The sequence below is a fragment of the Mugil cephalus genome, chromosome 17, assembly GCF_022458985.1.
Source record: "Mugil cephalus isolate CIBA_MC_2020 chromosome 17, CIBA_Mcephalus_1.1, whole genome shotgun sequence".
NCBI lineage: Eukaryota > Metazoa > Chordata > Actinopteri > Mugiliformes > Mugilidae > Mugil > Mugil cephalus.
In genome coordinates, this window is record NC_061786.1 from 9,428,777 (window position 1) to 9,453,563 (window position 24,787).

At 43.1% G+C, this 24,787-nt stretch overlaps 2 protein-coding genes across 4 annotated transcripts in view; one reads left to right on the plus strand and one right to left on the minus strand.

Moving 5' to 3' along the window:
• The window catches only part of LOC125023938 (KATNB1-like protein 1), a 32,521-nt gene that overhangs the window by 2,116 nt on the left and 5,618 nt on the right, over positions 1–24,787 (minus strand). The window contains exons 1-2 of one of the 2 annotated variants that reach the window (XM_047611525.1): positions 1,043–1,214; positions 90–199 (exon numbers count right to left, since the gene is read on the minus strand). In XM_047611525.1, the coding sequence (XP_047467481.1) occupies positions 90–194 (105 nt within the window). In that variant the 5' untranslated portion in view covers positions 195–199; positions 1,043–1,214. Of the gene's footprint in view, positions 1–89; positions 200–1,042; positions 1,215–24,787 lie in introns of those variants that run through there. The other variant, XM_047611526.1, reaches the window with a different exon arrangement.
• acp7 (acid phosphatase 7, tartrate resistant (putative)) lies at positions 627–13,387 on the plus strand. Of its 2 annotated transcripts, none has more exons than XM_047611523.1 (15): positions 627–789; positions 1,559–1,680; positions 1,822–1,941; positions 2,371–2,571; positions 2,655–2,837; positions 4,171–4,196; positions 5,102–5,199; positions 9,872–9,934; positions 10,656–10,770; positions 10,973–11,086; positions 11,767–11,833; positions 12,242–12,309; positions 12,394–12,465; positions 12,824–12,961; positions 13,070–13,387. In XM_047611523.1, the coding sequence occupies exons 3-15, from the start codon at positions 1,833–1,835 to the stop codon at positions 13,133–13,135; spliced, it is 1,320 nt and encodes a 439-aa protein (XP_047467479.1). In that variant the 5' UTR covers positions 627–789; positions 1,559–1,680; positions 1,822–1,832; the 3' UTR covers positions 13,136–13,387. The 2 variants fall into 2 exon arrangements, with proteins under 2 accessions (XP_047467479.1, XP_047467480.1); XM_047611524.1 differs by having other exon boundaries at positions 633–684.

The following is a 24,787-nucleotide window of genomic DNA, read 5'->3' on the forward strand; positions in this document are numbered from 1 at the left end:
ACAGTAGCACGGTGATTAGAGTTAACAAAAAAAGAGGACCAGCATACAGAATAAATAGATTTGCGTATCAAGCTGAGCAGCCTGCACACCTCGTTTTTACTTCTTCCATGAGAATAGCTCACTCTGTACTGTTCTGCATCATAATAGAAGGCATGTCCAAGATGGCTCTCTCCGTCTTCAGAGTTGGAGTCCATCAGATCTATAAAGAAAGAACACTTTTTTTTTCTTTTTTTTTTTTTTCATACAGGAAAAACACTAATTGTTCAAAAGATTTGGCAGGTTCCAGATAAAAAAAATGCTCTAAATGACACCAGCCACTTGGAACTGAAAAAGCCACCTAAATGAGTGGCAAAACATCTTTAAGAAAACTCAAGAGTCCAGCTGAATGTGCTTCAGCTTTGTTTTTGAGTACACTATGAACTGGTTCACCGAGTCCCCATAGTTTGACTGTGTATTCAGATTTTAAATGTCCCCACAACACGAGTAACACAAGTAAACAAACACACAGAAGCACTGTGATTACAATAACACAATTACAATATCATTTCCCCCTCGAACGTCATTTATTAAGCGTTGCCTGCAGCTCCCAGTCTTAAACACATTAAAACACAATGTCCCAGAATCCTCCTGGGCATTGTTGTGCCTCTGAACAATGACGTAGCCAGGAAATACAAAACAGTCTAGGTGAGCTGTGAGTGTTTGCAGAGACTATTTTAAAATTACAGCTAACTTGTTTAGGGCAAAAGGACCGACGTTTGTTCGTTTGGAACAACGCGTTTTGACTAAACCGTGAGTGTCGTCCGAAGTCAAAATAAATCGCTTCCTCTCGCACGTAAATTATTAGCCGTTAAATGTAGTTAAAATGTAATTAAGCCGGAAAGCTAACAGCTAATAAAACAGTACTATAGTTAATTAGAGCTGTTAAACGTCACAACCAGTGATATAAGATACATATAGGTCTTTTACCTCAGCCGAATATAATGTTACACTACTTAAAGTGAAACGTCTTGCCGGTATTAAATGGTGTGTGTGTTTTACTCACCTTGCTTCCCTTCCCTAATCACAGATAATATAGTTAAACATTGCCTATGATTCTTTTAGGCGACTGCCAGCTAGTTAACGTTAGATACCGCCCAGTGTGAGAGTATAAAGGAGTCTATTCATGTGCACCCTCTAGCGACTACTGATCTACTAATGGTGCATAATTCAAAACCAAACAGTCTGCAGTGTAAACTAGTCAGCTGATCTTAGTAACACTACACGATCAGTTTGACGCGACGTTCCCCTGCGTGATAAACGAGAGCGGCTCAGCTCTCAATTAAGACTATATGATTTTAATTTCATGAGACATCCCCATAATAGCACCATGGTGCTGATAAGTGAAGCTCATGGGCTGTTTTCCTTTGTGCTTCATTGATCTGGGGCAAGCCCTGGCTTGTGAACTGATCCATTCTGTACTTGAACTCATTTTCATTGTAGAAAAACAGCATCAGCTGCTTCTATTGACTCATCGTCTGTTTCCGCAACTCTCGCTGACTCCACTGTTTTGCTTCTGCAGTTTCACCGTTCGACTTGACTGCAGGTTTAACTGATGTGGACCTTCTCACCAGAGACCGGAGCACAGCCTAGTTTGTGGATCTCTGCCACACTCACCACTGACTAAACTGGCTCTGAGATCAGGTCAGTAAATGGAGCAGATTTACTCGCCCTTTTTTTAAATGACAGTGCCCTTAGTGGCATGTGATTTTTGGTGTACGTCACAAACCTGTTTATGTTGTGGGTGTGCGTGGCTTCTTTAACCGGGCTTTCTTTTTTGTTCAGCCCCGTGTGAAATGGTGCGTGTTCATGCTGCCTGTGCCTTGTTCAGCCTTGCACCCCTGTTGGTGCTTGGTGTTCCTCCTATTTGGACCCAACCAGAACAAGTGCACCTCTCCTATGCAGGTGAGCATTTGCTTCCGTCACTGGTTATGGAAACCAGGATCCAGGTCATATGGCTCACAGCTTTACAAGTATTTTGTACTAATCAATCAATAATGCAGTGACTGAAGGCACTTATATTTTTTAGAAAGTTCACTTAAGTTCAAGTAGCTGTACTCTAATTTGTCATGGTGTAGCTGATGTTCGGTTCTTTTGAGGAGAAACATGTGGTAGTCATTTAATGAGTTGATGTCTTGATACAATAAGTACCTGGCGAGTCGACAGGCTAACTCGGCCCTCTCACGGTTCCATCTCGCCAGAAGTGAGATCAAAAGCTCCACAATCGTAAAGTCAGCATCTCTGGACTGTTATAAATGCACTTGTAAGTGAATCCAATGGTTCTGTCAGATCAATCTCCAATCAGATTTCCAATAACTGGGCTGTCCTTCACAGGAGCGCCAGGCTCAATGGTAGTAACCTGGACCACCTTCAATAAGACGGATAGCAAGGTGGAGTATGGCCTTCTTGGAGGTCGGCTCTTTGAGATGAGCGCCAAAGGTGACACCGCTCTATTTGTGGACTCGGGAGAGGAGAAGAGGAAGCTGTTCATCCACAGAGTCACGCTCACGGGCCTCAAACCTGCTGCTGCTTACGGTGGGTGGAGCTTTCGTATTTCTGGCTTCTTCATATGCGCGTATGTGCGTAAATATTATCTTCTCTTCATTTTTTTTCTTCAGTTTATCACTGCGGGAGCGATGAAGGCTGGAGCGATGTGTTCTCCTTCACCGCACTGAACGACAGCATTAGTTTCAGCCCCCGCTTTGCTCTGTATGGCGATCTGGGCAATGAGAACCCTCAGTCCCTGTCTCGTCTGCAGAAGGAGACACAGCTTGGCATGTACGACGTCATCCTGCACATAGGTACACGCGTCTACGCCGATAGAAATATTATTATTCTCAACCGTGAAAGCAATTAAAAGGGAATTAAGTTTTATCAACAGGAGCCTCGAGCATCAGTCATCCGTGTATACCTGGCACTGCTGTATTAATATAAATCAAATGATGTGGACGTGCAGCTGAAATATGTAGTGAAGACGTAATATATCATCGCGGTAATGACTGTAATTAGCATAATAAGACCTATTTGTCATTTGGAGCATATGTATGGTTTGGACTGTGCTTCCATCACGTCACAGTTGAGATTGAGAGTAGGTTGTGGAATCTAAACTAAAGTATAAGAATCCAGTATATAGATCTATCACAAGTCCTATTTTAAATCTGCTGTGTCGATGCCATCAGCAGTACTGATTTATGAGCAGGGCAGCAGAGCGAAACAGCCGACTGAGGTGCAGCATAACGATCCGAGGGCCCTGTGATTAATAGATTCACTCTTAGTGAGTCACATTTAGCCAATCAAGGTTAACACCTGTAACGACAGCATCTTATAACCACATAAAAACCATGCCAATTTGCTGTTATTTCTTCTCCGCCTCATGTCATAACTGGTCACATCACAAAACCATAAAATACCATAAAATCAGACAGCATTTGGACTGTAATGTGTTTTAGTTATAGAATATGAGCTGTGAATTTCACTAAGTTGGACAAGAGGCATTGACACGCAGGACCGATGAACTCCCGCACAGAATACCGAGTCGTAGCAGACGAGCCTGACGACAATGTGCTACACTATTTCGTAGCACCTGATCTAATTTTAATGTAGAATTAGCGACACTCATTGAGTCCGTGTCCAGGACATGGATGTGTCATGGCTGCAGGAATCAAACTGAAGAAGAAGCTTTCTCTTACAGATACTGTATCAGAACCATTAACACTAATTTACAGTACAATAAATGTTGATATTTTTTCTGTGGTGACTGATTACATAAAATGTTTAGCCCAGCTAACATTTTCAGTCTGCCAACTAAGGACCTCAGAATCTCCTTATGTGATTAGTTCAAGGATGTAATACCTTGTGAAACGGTAAATTGGCGTTGATACATTTTGTACAGATTAGACTAACATGATATAATGTGTTATTTGGGGTGCTTTGGAAGTGCTGGAATATCCAGACTAGATGTTTCCACCAGGAAAACTGCAAAATTAACTATTCACTTAAATGTAGTAAAATAACCTCGGGGGATTTAAAGGTAATAAGCACATAAGAAAAATATGTTGCTGAAGGGTTTGTCCATTTTACCCGAGTTAAATCGCTTTAAAGTTCAGTTTTAATCTGGAGTTTTTTGTTTTACAGGGGACTTTGCCTACGACATGCACGAGGTATTTAATCTTTCTGCATTTACAATCCACTGAAATGTGACCAAACATGTGCCGCATACCAGTTAAGATCACTGACAGCAAATTTCTGTCATCAATATGTTATATTCTTTAAACCGCTCTGATATTCCACTAATTCCACAGTGACAGATGAGAAAAGCCACTTTAGGTTCCTCTCCTGCCTCCTTCCCAAAGCACACCCCTGTTTAAGATCATGGCACACGGAGGCTCTGAACCGTGGTTTAGACAGTCACCTTATGATTAGCATTGCTGTGAAATGCCTTAAGTCTGCGGTGAAAGACGAGAGTCGGGGTCATGTCGCCCAGCTATTTCATGAATAAAGTGGTGCTATTCAAAACCACAAATCTCAAATCCCAATAACATATTTGCTCTTATGAAATCCTCCCAGTTGTCATCTTTGATATTTTGCCGACATAACCCCGTCTTGAATGCTAATATCATTTTCCCTCAAATGAGTCCCCGCGTTATTAATGCTTAATATGGAGAGAATGATAAATGACATCAGCAGACTTTTGCAAAAAAATTAATAACCATAATTCACCCAAGCTGTGTTTTCAGCTGGAACGTGCAAGCACGTCCCGCGGCTTCACTGATATTCTAAATAGAAAAACAGAGGAAGGCTTGTTAATGGCTGTGGCAGGTAAAAGCCATCAGAACGGCAGTGAACCACAGTGTGCTGTTAAAGCTCTGCTGAGGACAAAATCCTCTGGTTTCATTCAGGTTTGTTTGGTAGCTCATGATGCATTCCTGAAGCTGTCTGGAAAATGGGCTAAGTCAGTTCTTAAACTAATTTGGCTAATTATCAGTGAATGGAGGAAAATCAAGCATTGATGTCTAATGGGAAACTCTTGTGCGTCACGTTTAATGGATGAATGTTGCTGTTTCAGGACAATGCCAGGATTGGAGATGAGTTCATGAGGCAGATCCAGTCCATAGCAGCCTACGTGCCCTACATGACCTGTCCAGGCAACCACGAGTCTACGTAGTAGGTGGAATTCTCGTCACTGTCTCTCTCCAGTCACTCTGTTTGACATCTGAACGTGTACCCATATAGGAAGTCACACGCATTCATAGTCAGTGAGTCAACACAACAGCTGTCTCCCGGTCTGTCTGTCCTCTGTTCTTTTCTGTTTCCCTTTTCTTTACATTTGCACCACATTCCACTCGGGTCAGACAGAAGGCAGTCAGAGGCAGCAGTGTAAGTGATGGGTTTTGGAGAAAAAACAGCAGCACATGCCGTATTTCATATTGGTGAGACATGCTCTAGCTGTCAGCCGCAGTTTTTCTGCTTCAGAGAACACACTTTGTTCTGCCGAGAACCCTTCGCCGGACCATTTCGACAGATGGGAGCTATTTTGGTCTCTGAATGCTGGAGCGGCATCAGGAACCACCAACATCTAAACAAGGCAACACTCTCCAGAACAAACATTTATCTGATGGGGAATCATCAGCTCTATATCTGTTTTTCAGATTGTGGAGGTGGCCTGCGGTTGTGGGAACCGCCGGCCGAGAGTGTTTCTGAATGACAGGACAGCGAGGACAGAATACCTCAGAATCTCAATTTGAGCTAAATTCAATGATTTCATTGTTCAGAACATTATTTTCAAACAACTCCCAACCGTAGCTTCTTTAATGGGACGATTTGTTTCTTTCTTTTGTCAGATATTTACTATTTGGAATGATAGAAGATGACATGTGTTTGGGGTTTTGACTGTTGGTCGGAGAGGCCAAGCAATTTTATGGATTTGATAACCACTTCTTGAAGCACAAACAAAATACAGCAGCATACAATGTGTTATATTGCCTCAGTGGATCAAACAATCTGAATTAAGCAACCTGAGGCAATTTAAAACATGCATGTTATAGTTCTTTCAGAAAAATCTGCATTATAATAAACTAACTTACTAAACTAACTTATAATAAAACTGCTCCAACTGGAACTCGTCACACTAGAAATCTTGCATCAACATTGGATGTTGTGAGAACACCGCTGCTGGCCAAATGTTGGTGTCTAGAAGATGCAGCGAACAATTTAAAATAGGGGTCTTCAATTTTTCAGGCCAAGGACCCCCAAACTGATGGAGAAATTAAGTAGGGACCCCCTACCTACTAAATGTGTTCTATATTAAACTCGGCCTAGTGCTCATCTCATCTCCTACTACCACTTATTGCAGGGGTTGCTGGACCCTATCCTAGCTGTCATTGGGCAAGAGGCGGGGTACACCCTGGACAGGACGCCAGCCTGTCGCAGGGCTAACACATAGACAAACAACCATTCGCACTCACAATCACACCTAGGGTCCATTTTAGAATCACCAATTAGCCTATCGAGCATGTCTTTGGAGGTACTCGGAGAAAACCCACATAGACAAAGGGAGAACATGCAAACTCCACCCAGAAAGGCCAGAGCCGGACCTTCTTGCAGGGAGGCATCTGTACTAACCACCGAGCTTCTGTGCCGTCCCGGCCTGGTGCTATATATAAATGTACAGTATTATTCCAAAAAAGCGTTGAATAAGGTCAGCTGGACTTGTAGAATTTCTTGAAGACGTTTCGCCACTCATCCTAGTAGCTTCTTCAGTTCTGATAAACTAGTGGGAAATAGAGGTTTAATTGAGGCTTAGATTGACAAGTCTTGGCTAGTGTGACGCTCTGTGTTTAACGGTGCGCTGTTGAGAAAGCTCTTGTATCACTAAATTATATATATGTATAAAATGTCAACCAAATACTTTGCGACCCTCCACAATATCTCCATGAGCCCCCTATGGGTCGCAGATCCCCTGCTGAAGACCTATGGTTTAGCATGTTAACAAGGTAACGCAGTGTACAAAATGTAAAGATGTAATGAAAAGGACGAGGCCGTTCCTCAGTACACAGTATATTAATTTACCACCTAACGCCACCATTTCTTAAAACGTCAGCAAACACATCACAACTCCATCCTAGTCACACTCCATTGTGAATTCAAAAAGAATTGGTCATCCATATGGATATGTTTCCGTTCAGCGTTATAGAGTATGTGAGACTTTCTGGAACGATTTTCATCTTGAGGATCAGCAGTGAATGTATCCCTAAATTCCAAGCACATCTGCTGGATTTAGTTGTGTGTGTTTTGCATTTTGAATCACTCAGAGGTGCCCAATCCTGCACCATAATATTTACCCACCGCCGCTATACTGAGACAGCCCTCACTCGGCCTTGCCTTGTCTGGTCTTTATTAAAGAGTTGCAAACAGTAGTCCCTTTTTCTTGGCGCCGCATCCCGACATTACAACCCGATATCACGAACCAGCGCGCTTCATTACATAACCTGAAACTCAGCTCCTCTCACCCGCCTCCATACCTAAATGTATGTTTTGTTCTGCGGTGTTGTTAAGAATCCAAATATTCCCAGCAGCTGGCCTCGTGCTTTTCTTCCTTGCCTCATGTTGTGCTTTCTCTCTCGCTTGCTATACTTTCTGTTCCTTGTTCTTTCCAACCTCAAAACCTAATGGGTGAAAGGCAACCGAATCGGCCCACGACCGCAAAAGTTTTCAGTCAGCATTCCAGCAGGATGAGAACAGCGGATCCACAGAAGATGCTAAGGCCCCAATCAAGACTGTCTTTGTTCACGGAGGGAAATAACGGTCGCCTTCTGAAACAATGTCCAGTGATGGGAGTCAGGGATATGCTTCGTGAAGACTACAACTGGCTGCTTTCATTTGCCTGACTGCCTGGATTTAACTCATCAGATGATGAAAGGAAAGTTTTGATGAGGAGAGGAAATCTTTTTGGGGCCTTTCGAGGGGTCGGGCCGTTCACATCGAAGTTGACATCCACCAGATTTCTATCTTGACGTGTCATAGAAAAACACGCGCTCGCATGGAAACAAGCATGCTTTGGGTTAGAGAGAATGACTCACATGGTGCAGTACTCTGGATTCCCGTAGTGTTGATTAATGAAATAAATATACTCTGGCCTTATCATATTTGTATGCAATCAGGTTTTCCGCTACTTGCGGTAGGTTTTGTCCCTAGAAGCTAATATTTTTACCGTTTGGTTTCCTAGCAAGCGCAGTGCATGTGTGTTATTACACTGATTAAAATGGATTGTTTATTCCTTCTCTCTAATAGCTTCTACATGCTCAGGTCCTTTAAAATGTATGCTGGTACCCTTCCTAACCACAAGATGGAAGTATGAACCTGTGTTAAGACACTTTGGCCGCGAGTGTAACTTAAATGACTTGAGTGCTTGGTTTGGGATATAGTGTAAAACCTTAAACATGAGGTATCAGAAGTATGATCAGCACCTCATGATGGATATAAACGGACGATCAAACAGCATTGATGAATGAACACAGCTCACGATCTGTCCTTTCCTGAATTGTCAAGCTGGCAATTTATACCTGACCTCGACCCACACAGAAATACTGGCCTAATTGGTTTTAGCTTACTCAGCTACTCAGCATTACCAAAGGTCTCTGTGATCGTCCTTCCGTGTCCCTATTCCTGGCCTTTGACCTCTGACCCTGGCGGCCTCTGGTTATCCCAAACCCTACATCAATCCAGTCAGTGTGGCGTTCCAAATTGTCCCGGCGTACCCCGGCTGCTGTTGAGGATATTCCCTGTTTTTCTTTTTCTTTTTTTGTTTTTCCACCCCCCTTACGTAAGATAACAAAACAATCGCTCCCATCACCTCGTTTAGTTAATGGCTTGTTGAGAGGATTGGCTCCGGCTTTCATGCTGAAATTAGAAGCTGTGAAAAGAGACTGGCGGACTTGAGTCGGGGAAAGGTTTCCATGAAAGAGTTTTTCCCCCTTGCTCGGTGCACCCATTGTAATATTTGGGGAATACTTGTTTGTGTTCTCCTTTAGAGTTTTGTATTAGTGCTCTCTTAGAATAGATGCAGTGGAAGGGTCCGACTATATCTGGATCAATAGGAACCGCCATGACTCACTGTTAAAACCACAGTCGAAGCGCCTCAAAATCCGTTTCTTCTAATGACTGCCGGATCTAAAATTATAGTCTTCATTTAACAAGATGTCATGGTTTTGAGAAGAGTATATTTAAAGGCACGTTTTCATGATTGACAAGTGTAGCACACTCAGCCGTGGTGGCTCCTGCTTTCTTATCCCAACTCCGGCTCCACCCGGGCTCCCCCGTGTTGCCCAGATTTTGATTATCTGGCTCCAGTAGCTGACCATGATTCTAAGCTTCAAAATATCCCATCGCAGACATATAGGGTGATGTCACATTCATGTTTTTGTACAGCCTTTAATTTAGACGCCAGCCACTGATAGCCTGCATATAGCAGTACGTATGGTTTCTCTAAATATCCACGGTTCTTTTAAGGCTCGAATCCGAAGCCACCATTGCAGGTTGGTTGATTTTTTGCCCAGTGATCTATCACCCAGAGTTTTCTGCCAAGTTGAAATGACAACTTAAAATGGACATAAAACAAAAGAAGCAGTCCAAATTTAGATGGTTATTTTAAAAGGGTTCATTACATTTTTGAGAAAGCTGGAAATTAACTGAATACATTGCAGTTTTCTGCGCAGTGGCCCAAGGACCACAAGCAGAGAGAAAGCGGCAGTTTGTGGTGCTAATTGCTGTTTGTTGGATATTCAAGGAATGCAGATTGTGTGCTGATTACATTTCTCACTATCTTGTTTGTTCACAGCAACTTTTCCAACTACAGGAATCGCTTCAGTATGCCGGGCCAGACGGAGAGCCTGTGGTACAGGTAAGGGTTAGAGATATGCTCGGGCAGGTGAAAGAATTAGCAAATAATACTTTTTTAGCAAATAGTACTTTTTTTTTTTTTTTTTTTTTTTTTACAAAGAGGGCCTCATGTGATGTATCACATTAAAGTGTGGTGTACCTCCTGCTGATTTCACTAAGCATTAATGAGCCTTACGAGTCAGCATTCTGTGAGAGTGCTTAGCCTCCTTCTCTTAGTTTAGTTTGCCTCCTGCTACTGTATCTCAGGGACAGGGAGCCTATACAAAGGAGCTACACATCCGACGGGGTGACTCATTACCCACTACAGACCTCCGTCTTGCAGACAGTAAGATAATACTTCGCTGGACCACAGGCCAGCTGCCCACTCTCCGTGGGTCTAGAGGTAGACAGGGCTGCTGGCTTAGCGCCCTTCACTCATGTGCACGGTTAGCAGCAAGGGTGGAGAGGCATTTGTCTGCTACTGGAAACAGCTCAGCTCATAACGCACAGCGCCCATGTTCAGTATCATACTTTCCCACTAACCCTGCTGAATGACCGTGTAACCCCTCACACTAAAGGAGGAGTTTATTGCACTGAACAATAACTTTGCAGCGGCAAAACATCACCACGATTTTGGAGTATTTTTCACACTGTGCAAAGGTTAAAGCGATGCCTGTTCTTGCTCAGCGTGCCTCTTCTTCTGGGTCAAGCCTATGTAACACTTTAACAATGTTTGTCTGCAGCTGGAACCTGGGGTCCGCACACATCATCTCCTTTTCCACCGAAGTTTATTTCTATCTGGAGTTTGGCTTGGAGCTCCTCTTCAAGCAGTACGAGTGGCTGAAGAAAGACCTGGAGGTTAATGACCACAGCAGTTGATGATGGCCGAGTGCTCACTTTTGTTCCCACACTTGCTCTTAACCTCTCTATCACTCTTGTTTTGCCGAGAGTTACAAAGCAATGTCATTTAATCAATCTCAATTATGTTAACACAAATAATTTTACTCCATTAGTCTCCTTATTTTAATCTGTTACGTGTACGGGTTCACTTATTCCTTAGGAGGCCAACAAGCCTGAGAACAGAGCGGCGCGTCCATGGATCATCACCATGGGACACAGACCAATGTACTGCTCTGATGACGACCAGGATGACTGCACCCAGTTTGACTCCTATGTATGGGTTTATTTTAAGAGTTTGCCTAATGTACCACTGATGTAGATAGTGCTGGAGAAAATTACTTGACAAAGCTTCATACCGTAGGTAGATAAATAGATTCTTTAGGTGTCAAGTGAGTTAACAGTCTGGCCAAGTAAAGGGGGACATTCCTGCTCTAATGGCTTAGCTGCATTCCAGACATTTCATTAGCAAAGCCTCATTAATAACATTTTGCTAATGCAACCATGTCTGTGTGACACGAGATTATTTGATTTGGCCGAACAAGACAAAATATATTATTAAACAGTAAAACATTGTGAGAAATCAGCCCATTGTTTGCTCTGTGCCCAGAAAGAACGACACATCTGCACTGTTAAAGGTTTTAATTCATCACAAGTTATTAGAATGATTTATTTTTGCTGCGTTGCTTGACACCTAAATTACCCGTGGTAGCAGACGTGTCATGGATGTTGCAGGCTGGCCAGTCCACATCACATCCCATAAGCACGTTGAGTGCGGCATGCTGTCATAATCACTGTAATTTGGACCGAATAGTTTCCACTTGGACTTGCGTCTCTCAGCACTTGGCACTGTCGGGGCTGAGGCTGGCACGGGCACGATGCACGAGGTAGCGTTTCACGTAGCAGGTACGCTAATGCCAGCTCACACTGTCATTATTCCCCTCTGTTATATCTCAGGTCCGGCTCGGGCGGAAAGACACGAAGCCGACGGCTCCTGGTCTAGAGGATTTATTCTACCGCTATGGTATGCTTCCTACTTGACAGCCAGCTATGTGTCTCTAATGGGTGTTTAAGATCACAAATTTGCACACTCAGACTTATGTCCCAACAGTCGCTGCATTGCTCCCTCATTGGAAAAGCAGGCCTGGGCTCTGGCTGACATCCCCGCAGCCCCTTTTCCAAATATTTGTCCTGTATTACATTTCGGAGACTTTTGTTTGTTGCATTTAATTATTTGACTTGTGGTGGAACTTGGAAAGTTTTGGTTGCTCTGATCTTAAGCTTTTGTTGATTGCCGAGAAATCTCAAAATTAAATAGGCGCAGGATCTGAGAAACATGAGATTAGGCCGCATAATATTTTTAATTGAGCTGTTTGTGTAGATATGTTATTTTTTCACTGAACTGCTTGCTGTCATCAAATGTCTTCCACAGGGGTGGATTTGGAGTTGTGGGCACACGAGCACACGTATGAGAGGCTTTGGCCTGTTTACGGCGACAAGGTCAGCTGCTGCAGCCATAATACACGTCGCTGTGTCCTGTTGTCCAGTAGTGAATGATGCAAACTACGGTTTTCCTCTCTGTAGGTGTACAATGGGAGCACAGAGCAGCCTTATGTGAACCCCAAGGCTCCTGTGCACATTATCACAGGCTCTGCTGTAAGTAGTTTTACACCACCGTGTCACCGTCGAAGTTTTCCACATAGATCAATACACGACTTGACTGTAACATCAACAAAAACACTGCTATGTACTGTACACAGTTCTGTCTGTGCAGCAGCTGCTCTGCCACATAAGTTTAGTACCAGCTGTTCCTCTGGTTAAGTGTTTTCTGATGTGGTGGCAAGCGGCGCAGGGCATGCTTTGTCATCCAACCGCAGAGGGATTAGTCATCAGCATATCAACATGCAGCCAGACTCACACCAAGGCACAGCCACACTTGTAAATGTCAAACAGGACTTTGTGGACGGAGTTTGAGAAAGGCACGTGTCTCTTCTTTCTGTCGAATCCTCTGCAGGGCTGCAGAGAGAGGACGGACAAGTTCAATCCAAACCCCAAAGGGTGGAGCGCTTTCCGCAGCACAGACTACGGCTACAGCCGCATGCAAGTGGTCAACGCCACCCACATTTACTTGGAGCAAGTCTCTGACGATCAGGTGAGCTCACATGGCTCAACGCTATTACTGCAAAAGTGAAATAACACACATTTTAAGGAGGATAAGTGTTGCTCAGTTAATAACTTAAGGCTTTTGTCTGTTTTCCAGTACGGGAAGGTGATTGACAGCATATGGGTGGTAAAAGAAAAGCACGGCTTCTCTGCCTGGTCATGAAGACTGCCATCCTTAAAAAAAGTTTCTGCGCATAAAATGCACTTTGATCCTCAAACAAGCACATCTTTTGCTGAATCACACCAATCATACAGATTTCTTTTTAAGCAATAATGAATGTTTTTATGTCAGTCTGTCCTCTGTATGGTAATCATCTACTGTAAATGTATATAATGCAGCTGTAAGTGCTCTGCTAAGACAGGGCACCACAATTGTTTTCCATTTGAATAAATACATTTTTGTATTTGCTCACCATCACCGCAGCTATACTTAAGTTGCTTTAGTTTGTCTTTCTTTGCCGGCAGGTAGATGCGAGCTCTTCTTATGCCTCTAGACTTGGATTAGAGCTGGTTCCAGCTAGAGCTGGATTGACAGCAGACGCAGACAGCATGGATCTGGCAGACACGAGGCTCTATTCCCCCCAGAGTACGTTTTTCATTTCAAAAACCTGCAAATACACTTAGACAGGTAAGGGCTCTCCTCTATCACTCTATCAAGATGACAGATTCTCCCCGGGCCTATCCTAACAGGATATTGGAACCTCATTTTATTGTCCACCTGTGTGGCCGTCAGGATCAGAGACAAAAAGACACATGGAAGTGTACGCCCGCGCAAAAGCGCCGTTATGTAACGGGGGGGGCTGCTTGTGGCTGACCACATGCGGAGCGGGAGCAAGACGCTTTCCCCAGGGTGTTGCTCACGCTATGACTCTTACTACTCTGGTGGTATTAATTCCTAATAAAATCGTGCTGCCTCTGATGAGTACTGGCAGACAACCCTGCATGTGTCTGTGTTTTTAGCTGTCAAGCTGTCTGTTAGCTCCAAAGTGCAATCATCTCTCCGTATAATTGTGTTGACACAACATAGTCTACATATGCGAAATCCGTTAACGCCGAACACTTGAGTTAACATACACTATGTTATTTGGCAGATCTTTTTATTCGGAAAACATCCAACATACTATGGGCGGCACGTAGAGCCACGTTTTATAATGAAGAAGCTAAAATACACAGACGAAACGTGTCCGAGCAGGTTTTTCACACAAAGCCGAGCATTCCAGCAGAAAACGCCAAAGCAGTCGGGCGTCGGTGGCGTAAAACCCTTAACTGCACTTTTGTTGAACTTCCCTCCGATGCCGACGACCCACGGCGCAGTGGTGTCTGGCGGAGAAAAAAAAAAACACGGGCGGGCAGTGATCACATGTCGGGGTGCCGCCACCCGCTGCTAGCTGCTGTTCACACACAATGTCACGGACCCCGCGATTGTATCTTTGCAGAGAAGGCCCCGCTGCTCCTCGCCTCTGAACTGCTCGTGCCGTTCTCTCTTTATCGTTGTACCCCACTGAGCGAGACACGCAGGGAAGAAGAGGCGCCGAGTTCACGGCCGCGCGGATCGTGTTTGAACACGCGCGGCCAGATTGTACTTTTTTGTTTTCAGTTGTTAGTGGTCACGTATATGTTCTAGTCAGTCATCCGTGTGCAATATATGACGCAATAATGGATGGATGGAAAATTGTTTGCCATAGAGTAATGAGCTTGGCCCTACACATTCCTCATCATTTAACGTGAGCGAACAAAACATTGATCTCAATCCAGGAAATAAAGAGCGAAGAGAAAAATTGCATGTCGCCTCAGATGGCATGACTGCCACGGAAATATGATGTGCTTATTGCCGCTCGCGACAGAGGCATGGCAGGATTGTGGCGTTGCGGTCAAGAGCCGTTGTTGACAGAAAGTGACTTTTGCCATAAACACTTTTTGTGACATTTTTCTAGCCCTTCGTCGCTTACAAAATATTTTTGTGCTGTCCAAAATCTGATTGGTTAGCTTGTCTTAGAAAAACAAAACGTGTATTTAGACTTTCTGCCCCAACGGATTGCAACCGTATGTTACCAGATTTTTTTCCCAGCGGCTTATTTACAATTCAACCAGCTTCTGGAAAGAGTTGGAGCTCAGAAAACTGTTGATATTTAAGTCTTTCAAAATATAGTAGTCGGTGCATTTGTCTCTCTGCGTTTCTTTTGACCACTCGTTTCTACCCAAGCCTGATAAACTGTTGGCTAGTTTACGTGCAGAACTTGCCTCTTCTTTTCGGTTAAGCCTATGAGTCAATTACAGACACATATTCCGAATGTGTTGTAGAGAAATTTCAGGATATGACTTTAGGTTCAGATAGAATGAACTGGAATTTGCTCTGTAACATCAGAGTTCATTGCAAGTTGATCACCTAGGAAAAGTGGACATGCCGTCTGGTCCCGAGCCTTTGTTTTCCCACTTAACTTCATCACAGCAGGCCAGTTTGTGATGACACATCAGCATCTATTCATCCTTTCCCAAGCTTATCGCTGAGTAATCTCTAAGTAATGAATTCCCCTTGGACCACATGCGAGGTTGGGAAGCACATTTCTCTTTCTCTACACCGAACAGCAACGAGCCACTTTTCTTGACTCTGCGGCTTACCGACGTTATTTATCTATTTCTAATAGTCTCTTGTAGCTCTCACACTCAACAACAAACTTCCTCAGGAGTCAGAAGAGGACTTCTGTGTGGTATTTCTCTCAACGGGTGATCAAGGGGCGGCCTCTTTATTGCAGGGTTAAGCCCAGGAGGTTGGGGACATGTGTAATGAATTCAAGGCCCTCAGATGCTGGATCTTGGGGATATTTCATCAATCCAGAAGCTCAGTGCTCCCCCAGAACCAAAGCACCGCTATTAAGCAAACCTCAAACCACCACCAAGACGAACAGCCAAGTATAGTCCGCAGAGGCGCATCGCTGCACACGATTCCGCATAATTCCTCTCAGCATCAACATCAACACCACATCAGCATCAACAAAAACACAGCAAGTGCATATCGCCACAGTGAATCTGCAGCAGCTACAGTAGCACCCTCGCTGAAACGGTTTTGTTTTTCCTTTTGCTCACTTGCATGTGAGTGACAGTAAATTTAAAACACATTCTCCCAAAAAGAAAAACATCAAAACAGATCAGACTGGGCATTCGATTAAAGTCATCTTTCTGGTTATATGGGAGGCAGGCTGTCTGGGCTGGAATAACATTGAATATGAAGTCTAAAGATCCTCGTTACTTAACCACATTTGGGGGCAAAACATCACGTGTCATCTCCACTCCGTCTCTGATACATATTTGCGTCAGTGTAAACATGTTGAAAAGTGCAGCTTTTCATGAACCTAAACACACGCACAGCTGAAGCGAAGGTTTATCTACCTGTACAAGTCAGTTTGCATGACGGCTGAAAAAGATGAGTACATAATTGAAACACATAGGAGTTTGAAAAAAAAATGAATTGGTACACACGTACAGAACCACAGTGGGAATTCACAAAAGTAAAAACGATAATAATAATAAAAATGCACATGTACGATCACAAGCAAAGTCTGATTTTCATTCAAAGAGGCTTCAGAACTTTTTAGAAAAAGAAGCATAGTTTATGCTACTTTATACTTAAACTCTACATGCACAGGATTTCACAGCTGACATTTCATTTTTGGCACAGTTCAAAAGGCTGTGATGTGACTACTGTCTCTGGTTCATCTCAGCCTAGGAATTCAACAAATCCAGTGCTAATTTATCGTCTGGATACAATAATCCCATGAAAAACCTTAAATATGCTCTAAACTGGTGATATAAACCTACAAACTGACGCCCTGGCTGCTGCATAACCGGTGTGATTTTTCCAGTACCTTTCTCTCTTTCTCTCCTCCACAACAATGTTGCGTTCCTACCTACTCAATGGTTCCATTGAGGAAAACGGAGGAAAAACATATTATTGCCATTAGCAGTTTCCTATTGCTTTTGTAATGCTACCTTTTCTCAATGCAACATTAACAAATACAATAAAGGTTGGGAGAGGCTAGCAGCTATTGTGGGATTACCAGGTGTACATTTTTAAATCCATGACAACATAAGGAAATCCAAAACTGACTTTTCAGAATGTTAACAGGTAAAACTATTATCAATACCCACTATACTATAATTGATTTTATTGGTAAATAAGAGGTACTAAACTGACAGGTTTGACAAGACTGTCAGACACATACAAGTATTACTCAGCTCTCACATGCTAAACCAATTTGCTGTTTATGATTATTTGCAGATGGAAATATTTCCATGCACTTCTCAAGCACACAATTAGGCCACTCAAAACGAGAACTTGCAATCACCAGTGGCACAGTCATCCTTCTGCAGCCATCCGTCCTGATTAGTAATGCAGCAATTTATCAGGAAGCCATTAGGTGTACTTCATGTGTTTAGCCAAGCAGAGAGAACACTAGTTAGTATAGGGCGCATTGTCAACATCCTCCAATTTACCAGGGAAAGCAGTGTACCCCCAAATTTTTTGTCCGATGACTTGAAAATGAGAAGACTGGAAGAGTCTTTCCCACCGGGCAGAAAAAAAAGATACACAGGTCATGTTGTTCCGCATACAGTCGGGTTTGCTACAGCAGGCCAACCCGCGACCCCTCTCAGTCTGCAGGAAGCGCTAGCTCTGTGCCAGGGGGCAGGGAGTCAACTCATTAACTCTGAGTCTAAACACTTCAGGGGCCTTGAGAGTTGAGCGACAACAGGGACATGCTACCAAATTGGCTGCTGTTGGCATGCAGCACTGGGGTATGTCACTCGGTTCAAGATGTCTGTGTTATGGTCTATTAAGCCGGCTCCCCGAAAAGTTCATTCAGCAGCCTGCATAGTTTACAGTAGCAACGTTTGCTAAACCTGATCAAAATGACTAGGAATTTGCCAGTGACTGATTCCAAAGTAGAACTCATTTACCTACTCTATCTACATCTCTCTTGTCTCTCACGGGTTGGCACTGCTGACCAAATGCTATTTCAGAATCCAGTTTGCTGTTGAGAACAATGCCAGGCTCATTATGCCTATCCTGTGTCCTAAATGTTGCGCATGACAGGCAGTCTTTCTCTTTCTCCTTCTGTTACTATTACGTCCTCACACTTGGCTCCAAATGTCAGGGAACGCTTTCATTGTTGAAACATTTGGTAACAATCTGATGTGCTAGTTGGTCTCTCTTCACCATCAAATCTCCACTTATTACAGAGTGCAGCTTGTGTTGAGGTGAACAGCGCTTCGTGCATTCTCGTGTACGAAGCTATTGCTTCTGAGCTCCAGCAGAATAAAAGGTCACTGGGTGGCTTACATGTCCTAGAACAGTAACTCAAGATCCCCCTCAGATCACTGGTCTTAAAGCCATTAAGATAGGAATGAGGTGATTGTGGGTGTAATGGATATAGCACTCAAAACTGTAAACTCTTACCCTCTTAATAATCTCACAAAACAGAGGCTGAGTTCTCTTTGGGTGTTCGCAACTTTCTGGGCACGTGGGCTTGGTTGTACTTCACACTCGTAACATTAGGAAACAAATAGAGGGTTGGAAACCCTGAGCCCTTTTGGACATTTTAAACGTATGCCTGCTGCTGCTATTATTGGACATGACAATCACCCAGTAGTAAGCAATCCCAGCAGGGCCCAAAGTAATCATTTACCTCCTCAAAGTGTTATGACAAGGGCATAACCTGACTCAACTTAAGACAATATTTCAGCTTTTTTGTCCCCCCCCCCCCCCGTGGTGATTTTCTGCAACTTATTGTTTTAGGAACAACAGCTTTAAGTGGTTTAGGAGCAACCAGTGGTCTGGATTGCAGGACTATTTTCTCACTTCACATTCATGTGTCAAAAGCACTGACCGCATATAAAAACGGACGAATACCATACATAGGATTCTTGAAGAGCAGTTTCTGGCCCAGGTCAGCCCAGCCCAAAAATTTCCCAAATTATTGGATCAATAAAGTATTATCTTATCTTGTTTTTCTATTGTGTTGTTTATATCTGCCATGAAGTTGGGCATTTTAATATGGTGAGGTGATGGCAGTTTTTGGGAAACTGCAGGTTTTGGCCTCATCTTTTGGTCCTGTAGCTTGATGCTTGGTCAAAAGGTTAAAGCTCTTCTGGTTTGAAGAGCAACAATTTAACATGCGGATGGACTCAGACTTTCACTACATGTAGGAGTTACCTGTATGGTCTCTGCTTTTGAATAACACATTGACCAAAAACGTGTTCAAATGTGTGTGTGTGTGTGTTTGGTGTGAGTGGTTTGTACAACTGAGCAAGAAATAAAATTTAAATGGATGGGGCTGCTCTCTCTGTCCTCAAAACCTCATCTTAGGCTGTAAAGGTAATCATCTTAAGGAGACGGTATCCGATGTTGTTTTTGAAAGAGTTTAATCATACTAGACCGTCCTACTGATGGTAAGGTGGTTTTGACTGTTTATGGAGAGCTCAGATAGCCAACTGAATGAGCAATGAAGATCTCCAGTGTACCTTGAAAAAAGACCTCTCTTTTCCTGCTCACCAGCCCATTGGATCATCAGAGAGACTGGCTCACTACTAAAACACAGATGTCTCAAACTGCAGAAGGCAAAGTATTTAGAGAATCTGTCCAGCAGTAGCAGGTGGTTTTGAGATGAGAGCACATTCATGTCCTTAGCCCCATGCTACAATTGGATTCAGACAGAAGGATATGTCCCCTGTCTAGACCTGTGAAGATACCGTCCGTCTAGTAAACCATCTGGATCAATCTTGCTTAGATTAAGGGAGCAAACTTGGCAATGTTTGCCATGGATGAGTTATAATGTAAGAAAGGAACATTTTATTATTTATAGTCAAAGAAAATTCTTTTGATTCTGAAAAGGTTTTAGTTGTGAATGACTTGATGGATATCAATGTTGGCTGACTGATATGACACTGTGGTTCAGTTTTAAATGGACTGACATGGCCAGATATTTGCCTTTGCTCACTTTTGTCTAACTTAGTAGGTCACAAACAGTTAGTCTTTGAAGTTATTTCCAGATTAGCACATATTGAAAGATGGTTCTCTAAAGTTGAAGCCCTATTTGTGGACTTGATTGAAACGTCATTGCAACTTTTAGAAAGACTGACTCCAATATGTCCTGATGAGGTCAAGTTGCTATAAATCTGGTGACCATTCAACGTTTTTGCACCATAATTTTCACCCGTTACTATCTTAAATGCTCTGGTCTATGGCTGTATGTCACTTTAATTCCAGCCTTGCTTTGTGTATTCCTGAACCATTTGGTTTGTTGCTGTATGTTTCCATGCTGATGCAATGTTCGAAGCGCTTCTATGCAGCTTCAGCCTTGCAAAACACCTAGCATGACTGTTAGCTGACAACACTTCCTAGGTGATAACAGAAACAGGTGGACACCCTTTCACTGCTTGCAGCCAAGGAAGCTAACAAAAACATGACTGGGAGTGTTTATTCTACCTTACAGTAAGTATGTTTGACCACCCATTAAATGGACCGCGGCATGAATTTGGGCAGCGAGAAGCAAATCATCCCGTGGCTAGGAGCTGCTTTAGAGTGGCCACTGGCCACCAGAGGAGCTTGTTTAAACAGACCCAGGCTGAAAGGCTTAATGACCATGCTGACAGCAGTCATTTGAGATGTCTAGCAAGGCTGGTGTGCTGCGGCTGAGAGCCCTGCAGCTGCACAGAAAGAGGGAGGGATGTTGTGGTCGGCATCTCTTTGTGCGAGCTCCAGAGAAAAGAGGCGGACGAGGTTCATTTTTAAATTTGACTGTAATATTTGTTCTCCCACCAAACCTAAACCAACCGAACAGGGGATCTGCAGTCCCGTGGCGGCCTGCTGTGTTTTTCCTGCCACCTCAAACGTGTTCTGCCATTTGCTCCAATGTCATCTCAATTAAACCTCGGCATGTGGACAGAGAACAGCCTAAAACCAAACGGAGGTTTGTCTTTTTGCAAGGTAGTGGTGAGTTTGGATTGCATTCTAAATATAATCACATACATTTTGAAGGAAAATATGTTGATTTGATTGATTTCCCCAAAACCCATGTGCTTACTACACGTGCTTAGCACATGCTTACTAGCACTCGGTATGCATATTGAGAAAACAGTAGGAGGAAAGGCAGCTCCAAAGAAGTAACCTGTGAATGTTTTTGCTCCTCTGAAGAAGAACAGAAAGTCATTGTACAAAAAGAACAGACAGTTTTCCAGTTGAACTCATATTTTGCCGTCAGGTTTTAGGTTTATGCTGTGACTATAATTCACAATGTGATGCATGAAATGCTCAATAATCTTACTTCACTTCATAGGTGTTTACTCATCCTCTCTGTTATTCTTATCTTCAGCAGCAATCTCCAGGTTTAAGCCCTGCAGAGGACACCATATGTGTGTGAAATGTCCTCAGGCTTTTGGGCCTCTTTATCTGATGGAGACTTGGTCTGCTGCTACGTTTTCATCCCTCTAACTTAGACCAGGCCAAAGTAAAGAAGGGGATCCAGAAATCAAAAGCCCTGTAGAGTCTCATCATCTCGTCTGTACTGTGTGTTCTATGGAAAGGCTTGCTAGGGTTGGTTATGAAACCAAGCACTTTAATCACTGAAGGTTTTTTCTTCTATCTAGTCAGGCACGTAGAAATATTTACGTTGCTTTTTCTACTAAAAGTGCAAAAGTATCAGCTTTGAAGTTGCTTGGATGTGTTTATTTGGCCTGAAAGCTGTTTTAAGTTAATATTAGTTAGGAATGTCTTAAAATGTGCAAACTGGAGTGACCATAACTCAACCTATGAACGATTTGCAATGACAAAGGAGGAATCCTGTTTTTATTTAATTACATCAACTATGTCAACCTAAAATGCAAATTGTTAAATGTGAAGTTTGGACTAGTGGTTGTCAAGAAAGCCTCAAGCTGCAATTGGTTCTTGTTTCAGAACCTGTGAGGTTTGAATTTTGGACAATGGAGTGACTATAATTTTAAGCTTTGTTTCGGACTCCACCAAGCTGATAAGCTCTAATAATCACCAGCTATTCATTAACTAAACACATCTATTTGGCGCAGGTAACATTCAGGGGATTTTGCTGGTAAAATCTCAGACTATGTTGCTGAAAGGTGCCAGAAGAAGAAAAACAAATAAAAAAATTAAGACCTTAAAATAAAATAAATGCCCCAAGAGACGCTAAAGAAAACCTGCCTGTAACGTTCTGAGTTTTTTGATGGCCTGTCAGACTGTGTCATTGTAGCTCCAGGGTTGTGAGCAGCTCAAAAACAGAGCAAAGTTTTGGGCTACTCCCATGAGAGACCGATCTCTAAAGGGCAGAGATTTTTGTCCATTTCTTCAGCCAAACAAATCAAATGTGTTGTCATGCGATTGTTAATGGAAGCGCATAATTAGCCCAACGTCATGTTCAGGAAATCGCACCAATTAAGGAATGCATGTGCAACTGTGTTTCCATACAGCTTGTATAGCAAGGTGGCGCACTTTTTTTAACGATCGTGGCAGTGCACCGGCAAGACCGTGAGATCCGCGAGCTGCTCTGTGTCCAAGTAGAAGAGGAATTTCAGTTGCAGATATCGGGTACTGTGCAGATACTGTATGATTTATTTGAATAGCAGCAGCCTTTTGAAAGAGTGGGGGTTTGACCTGTCCATTCTTCAGGTCATCAACAAACTGCAAGCGTTAAAAAAAAAAATACACCATGCCATCCATTGTTTACTTTGCAGTGTAATGTACTTAAATGTGTAATGATGACGTTGCCGACACAATGACGTATGAGAGGGAGGAAAAAAACAGGCACGCATCTCTCACAGTGGGAGGTCCGACCCGGGACTTCTGGCGATGTGAAAGCCCACCAAAGGTGAGTCGACCCTGGTCTGAAAATCCCGTGTCAACCCAGTATTTTTATTTGTGAAAGGGGTGTAAAAAGTTCCATAGAGATGCATAGGACTGCAGAGTTAGGTAATAAATCTCCGTTGGTTCCTCACTACTACATACAAAATCAGAAATGACCAGTTGATCCATTGTTAAATGTGTTAATAGGAGCAGCTTCAAGCCAAGTGACAACGTGGCTGCTGCCTGCTCATGTCTATAGTCAAGGCATGAAAAACGCACTAGAACAAGAACAAATATGAGAAAAATGAGAAAGCGTGAGTCTGCAAGAAAAGACGCTAGCTCCTGCCATGATTTAGGACTTCCCGGTCTGCATACCCACGACATTCCAGCTCATAAGAGAACAAGATTAAATATCCTTGGAGGAGAGCACTGGCTGTCCTTCCTGCTCCAGTTACAACAATGGCCTTTAGAAGAAAGTCACAAAGGTAATTGTGATGAGACAGCTTTTCTGTGCTCGTGGAAATCTGTTTCGTTTTATCTCAAAGGTCAAACAGCAATTGTTCCAGACTCAGCAGTCTGCAACCCTTACTTCAGTAAGAATGCAGCTTTATGAGACTTTTAATAATATGATTCCTGCCTTCACTTGTGCGCATCTGGTTGTTGTGGAGAGGGGAACAGGTTGATACTTCGGCCGCCTTAAAACCACAAAGATATGTCATATGGGATGCACATGATGGATCAGACATGAAGATGAGCAGTAAGCTAAAAGCAACAACATCAGACAGCATTACGAGGTTAAACTGAAGCACACAGTATGTCTGAAAGAGTGGACTTTTCCCCGCCTACAGGAAGCGATGGGAGAAATAAACAGCGACGGCAGCTCATCTTTTTTCATCTAACACACTCCTCTCATGTCCCCTTTAGGGTCTAATTTTAGCTTTGTGTGTCCTAGTCTGAATTTGGCATGAAGTATGGGTTTAGCATTAAGGTGAGATATTCCTCTTGTGTTTGGTTTAGTGCTTCCTGCCTTTGCTCTCCGTGTCCTCATAATGTGTCTCCTCTGTGGTATGTAAACCATCACAGGCTTGTTTTTGCACTTTTTCTCAAATAGGAATGCGAGTTCTTTTTTTAAATACAAGTAGCCCTTACATAACAAAAAAAAACCTCATACCTGTCAATTAATTTGACTCTGAAAAACAAATGACACAGGAAAGACTTCATTTGCATAAAGCTGCACATCTTGTACAAGTTTTGCATTCCAAGGAGAACAGCAACCATTTGCACGTCTGTGTCCACAAGTGCCTTTTGACTTACGGGAACAAGTGTGTGGGCCCATCAGCACACACTCCTGTCAGTTATACACATGTGCAGCGGCTTTCCAACCGTGGCTTAGATTCCAGCCATTTCCACGGCTGTGACGGATCCAAACACTAGTCAGTCTGTCACCGGCACTGCCGAGAGGCGTGATTCACTCTGTTGTGCTGCGTGACTCAAGGCCCTCTTCCCTGCCCCCTCATGACCTCCTCTCATTCCCACTGTCCTCTGCAGACTTAAGCTTGCCATTTGACCTTCCGCCAACTTGGACGAGCTCTTCCAAAGCCGTGGGATCGAATACAGCATTGCTACATAGCAACAGTTCGTAGACATACCTCTGAGATTTTGATAAAACGCAAGCAAGCGGCTTTAGAAGAAGAAGTTGTGATCAGTCGTCCTTTTCTAGATGCAGATTAAACACACTCTTAATGAACAGTGAAAGGAGAAAGGCTTTAAATCACTCTGATACAAGCATAACGCCGCTGAGTCCTTGTGAGAATCAACATTTGCAGTTTGTTGCCTTTGGAAAGTAAAGAATTGACTCTTTCATAAAAAGGCAGACAAAAAAAAAAAAAAAAAGACTGTGAAATTCCTTCATATTGGTCCAACAATGGAAAAAAAAGCCAGTGGTTGCCAGGTCCAGCTGAAGTATCA

Excerpts from the sequence above, each read along its gene's own strand:
- acp7 (XM_047611523.1), top strand. The coding sequence starts at position 1,833 with ATGGTGCGTGTTCATGCTGCCTGTGCCTTGTTCAGCCTTGCACCCCTG. Across the intron at positions 9,935-10,655 it reads ACGGAGAGCCTGTGGTACAG|CTGGAACCTGGGGTCCGCAC; the intron begins GTAAGGGTTAGA and ends GTTTGTCTGCAG. Across the intron at positions 12,310-12,393 it reads GGCCTGTTTACGGCGACAAG|GTGTACAATGGGAGCACAGA; the intron begins GTCAGCTGCTGC and ends TCCTCTCTGTAG.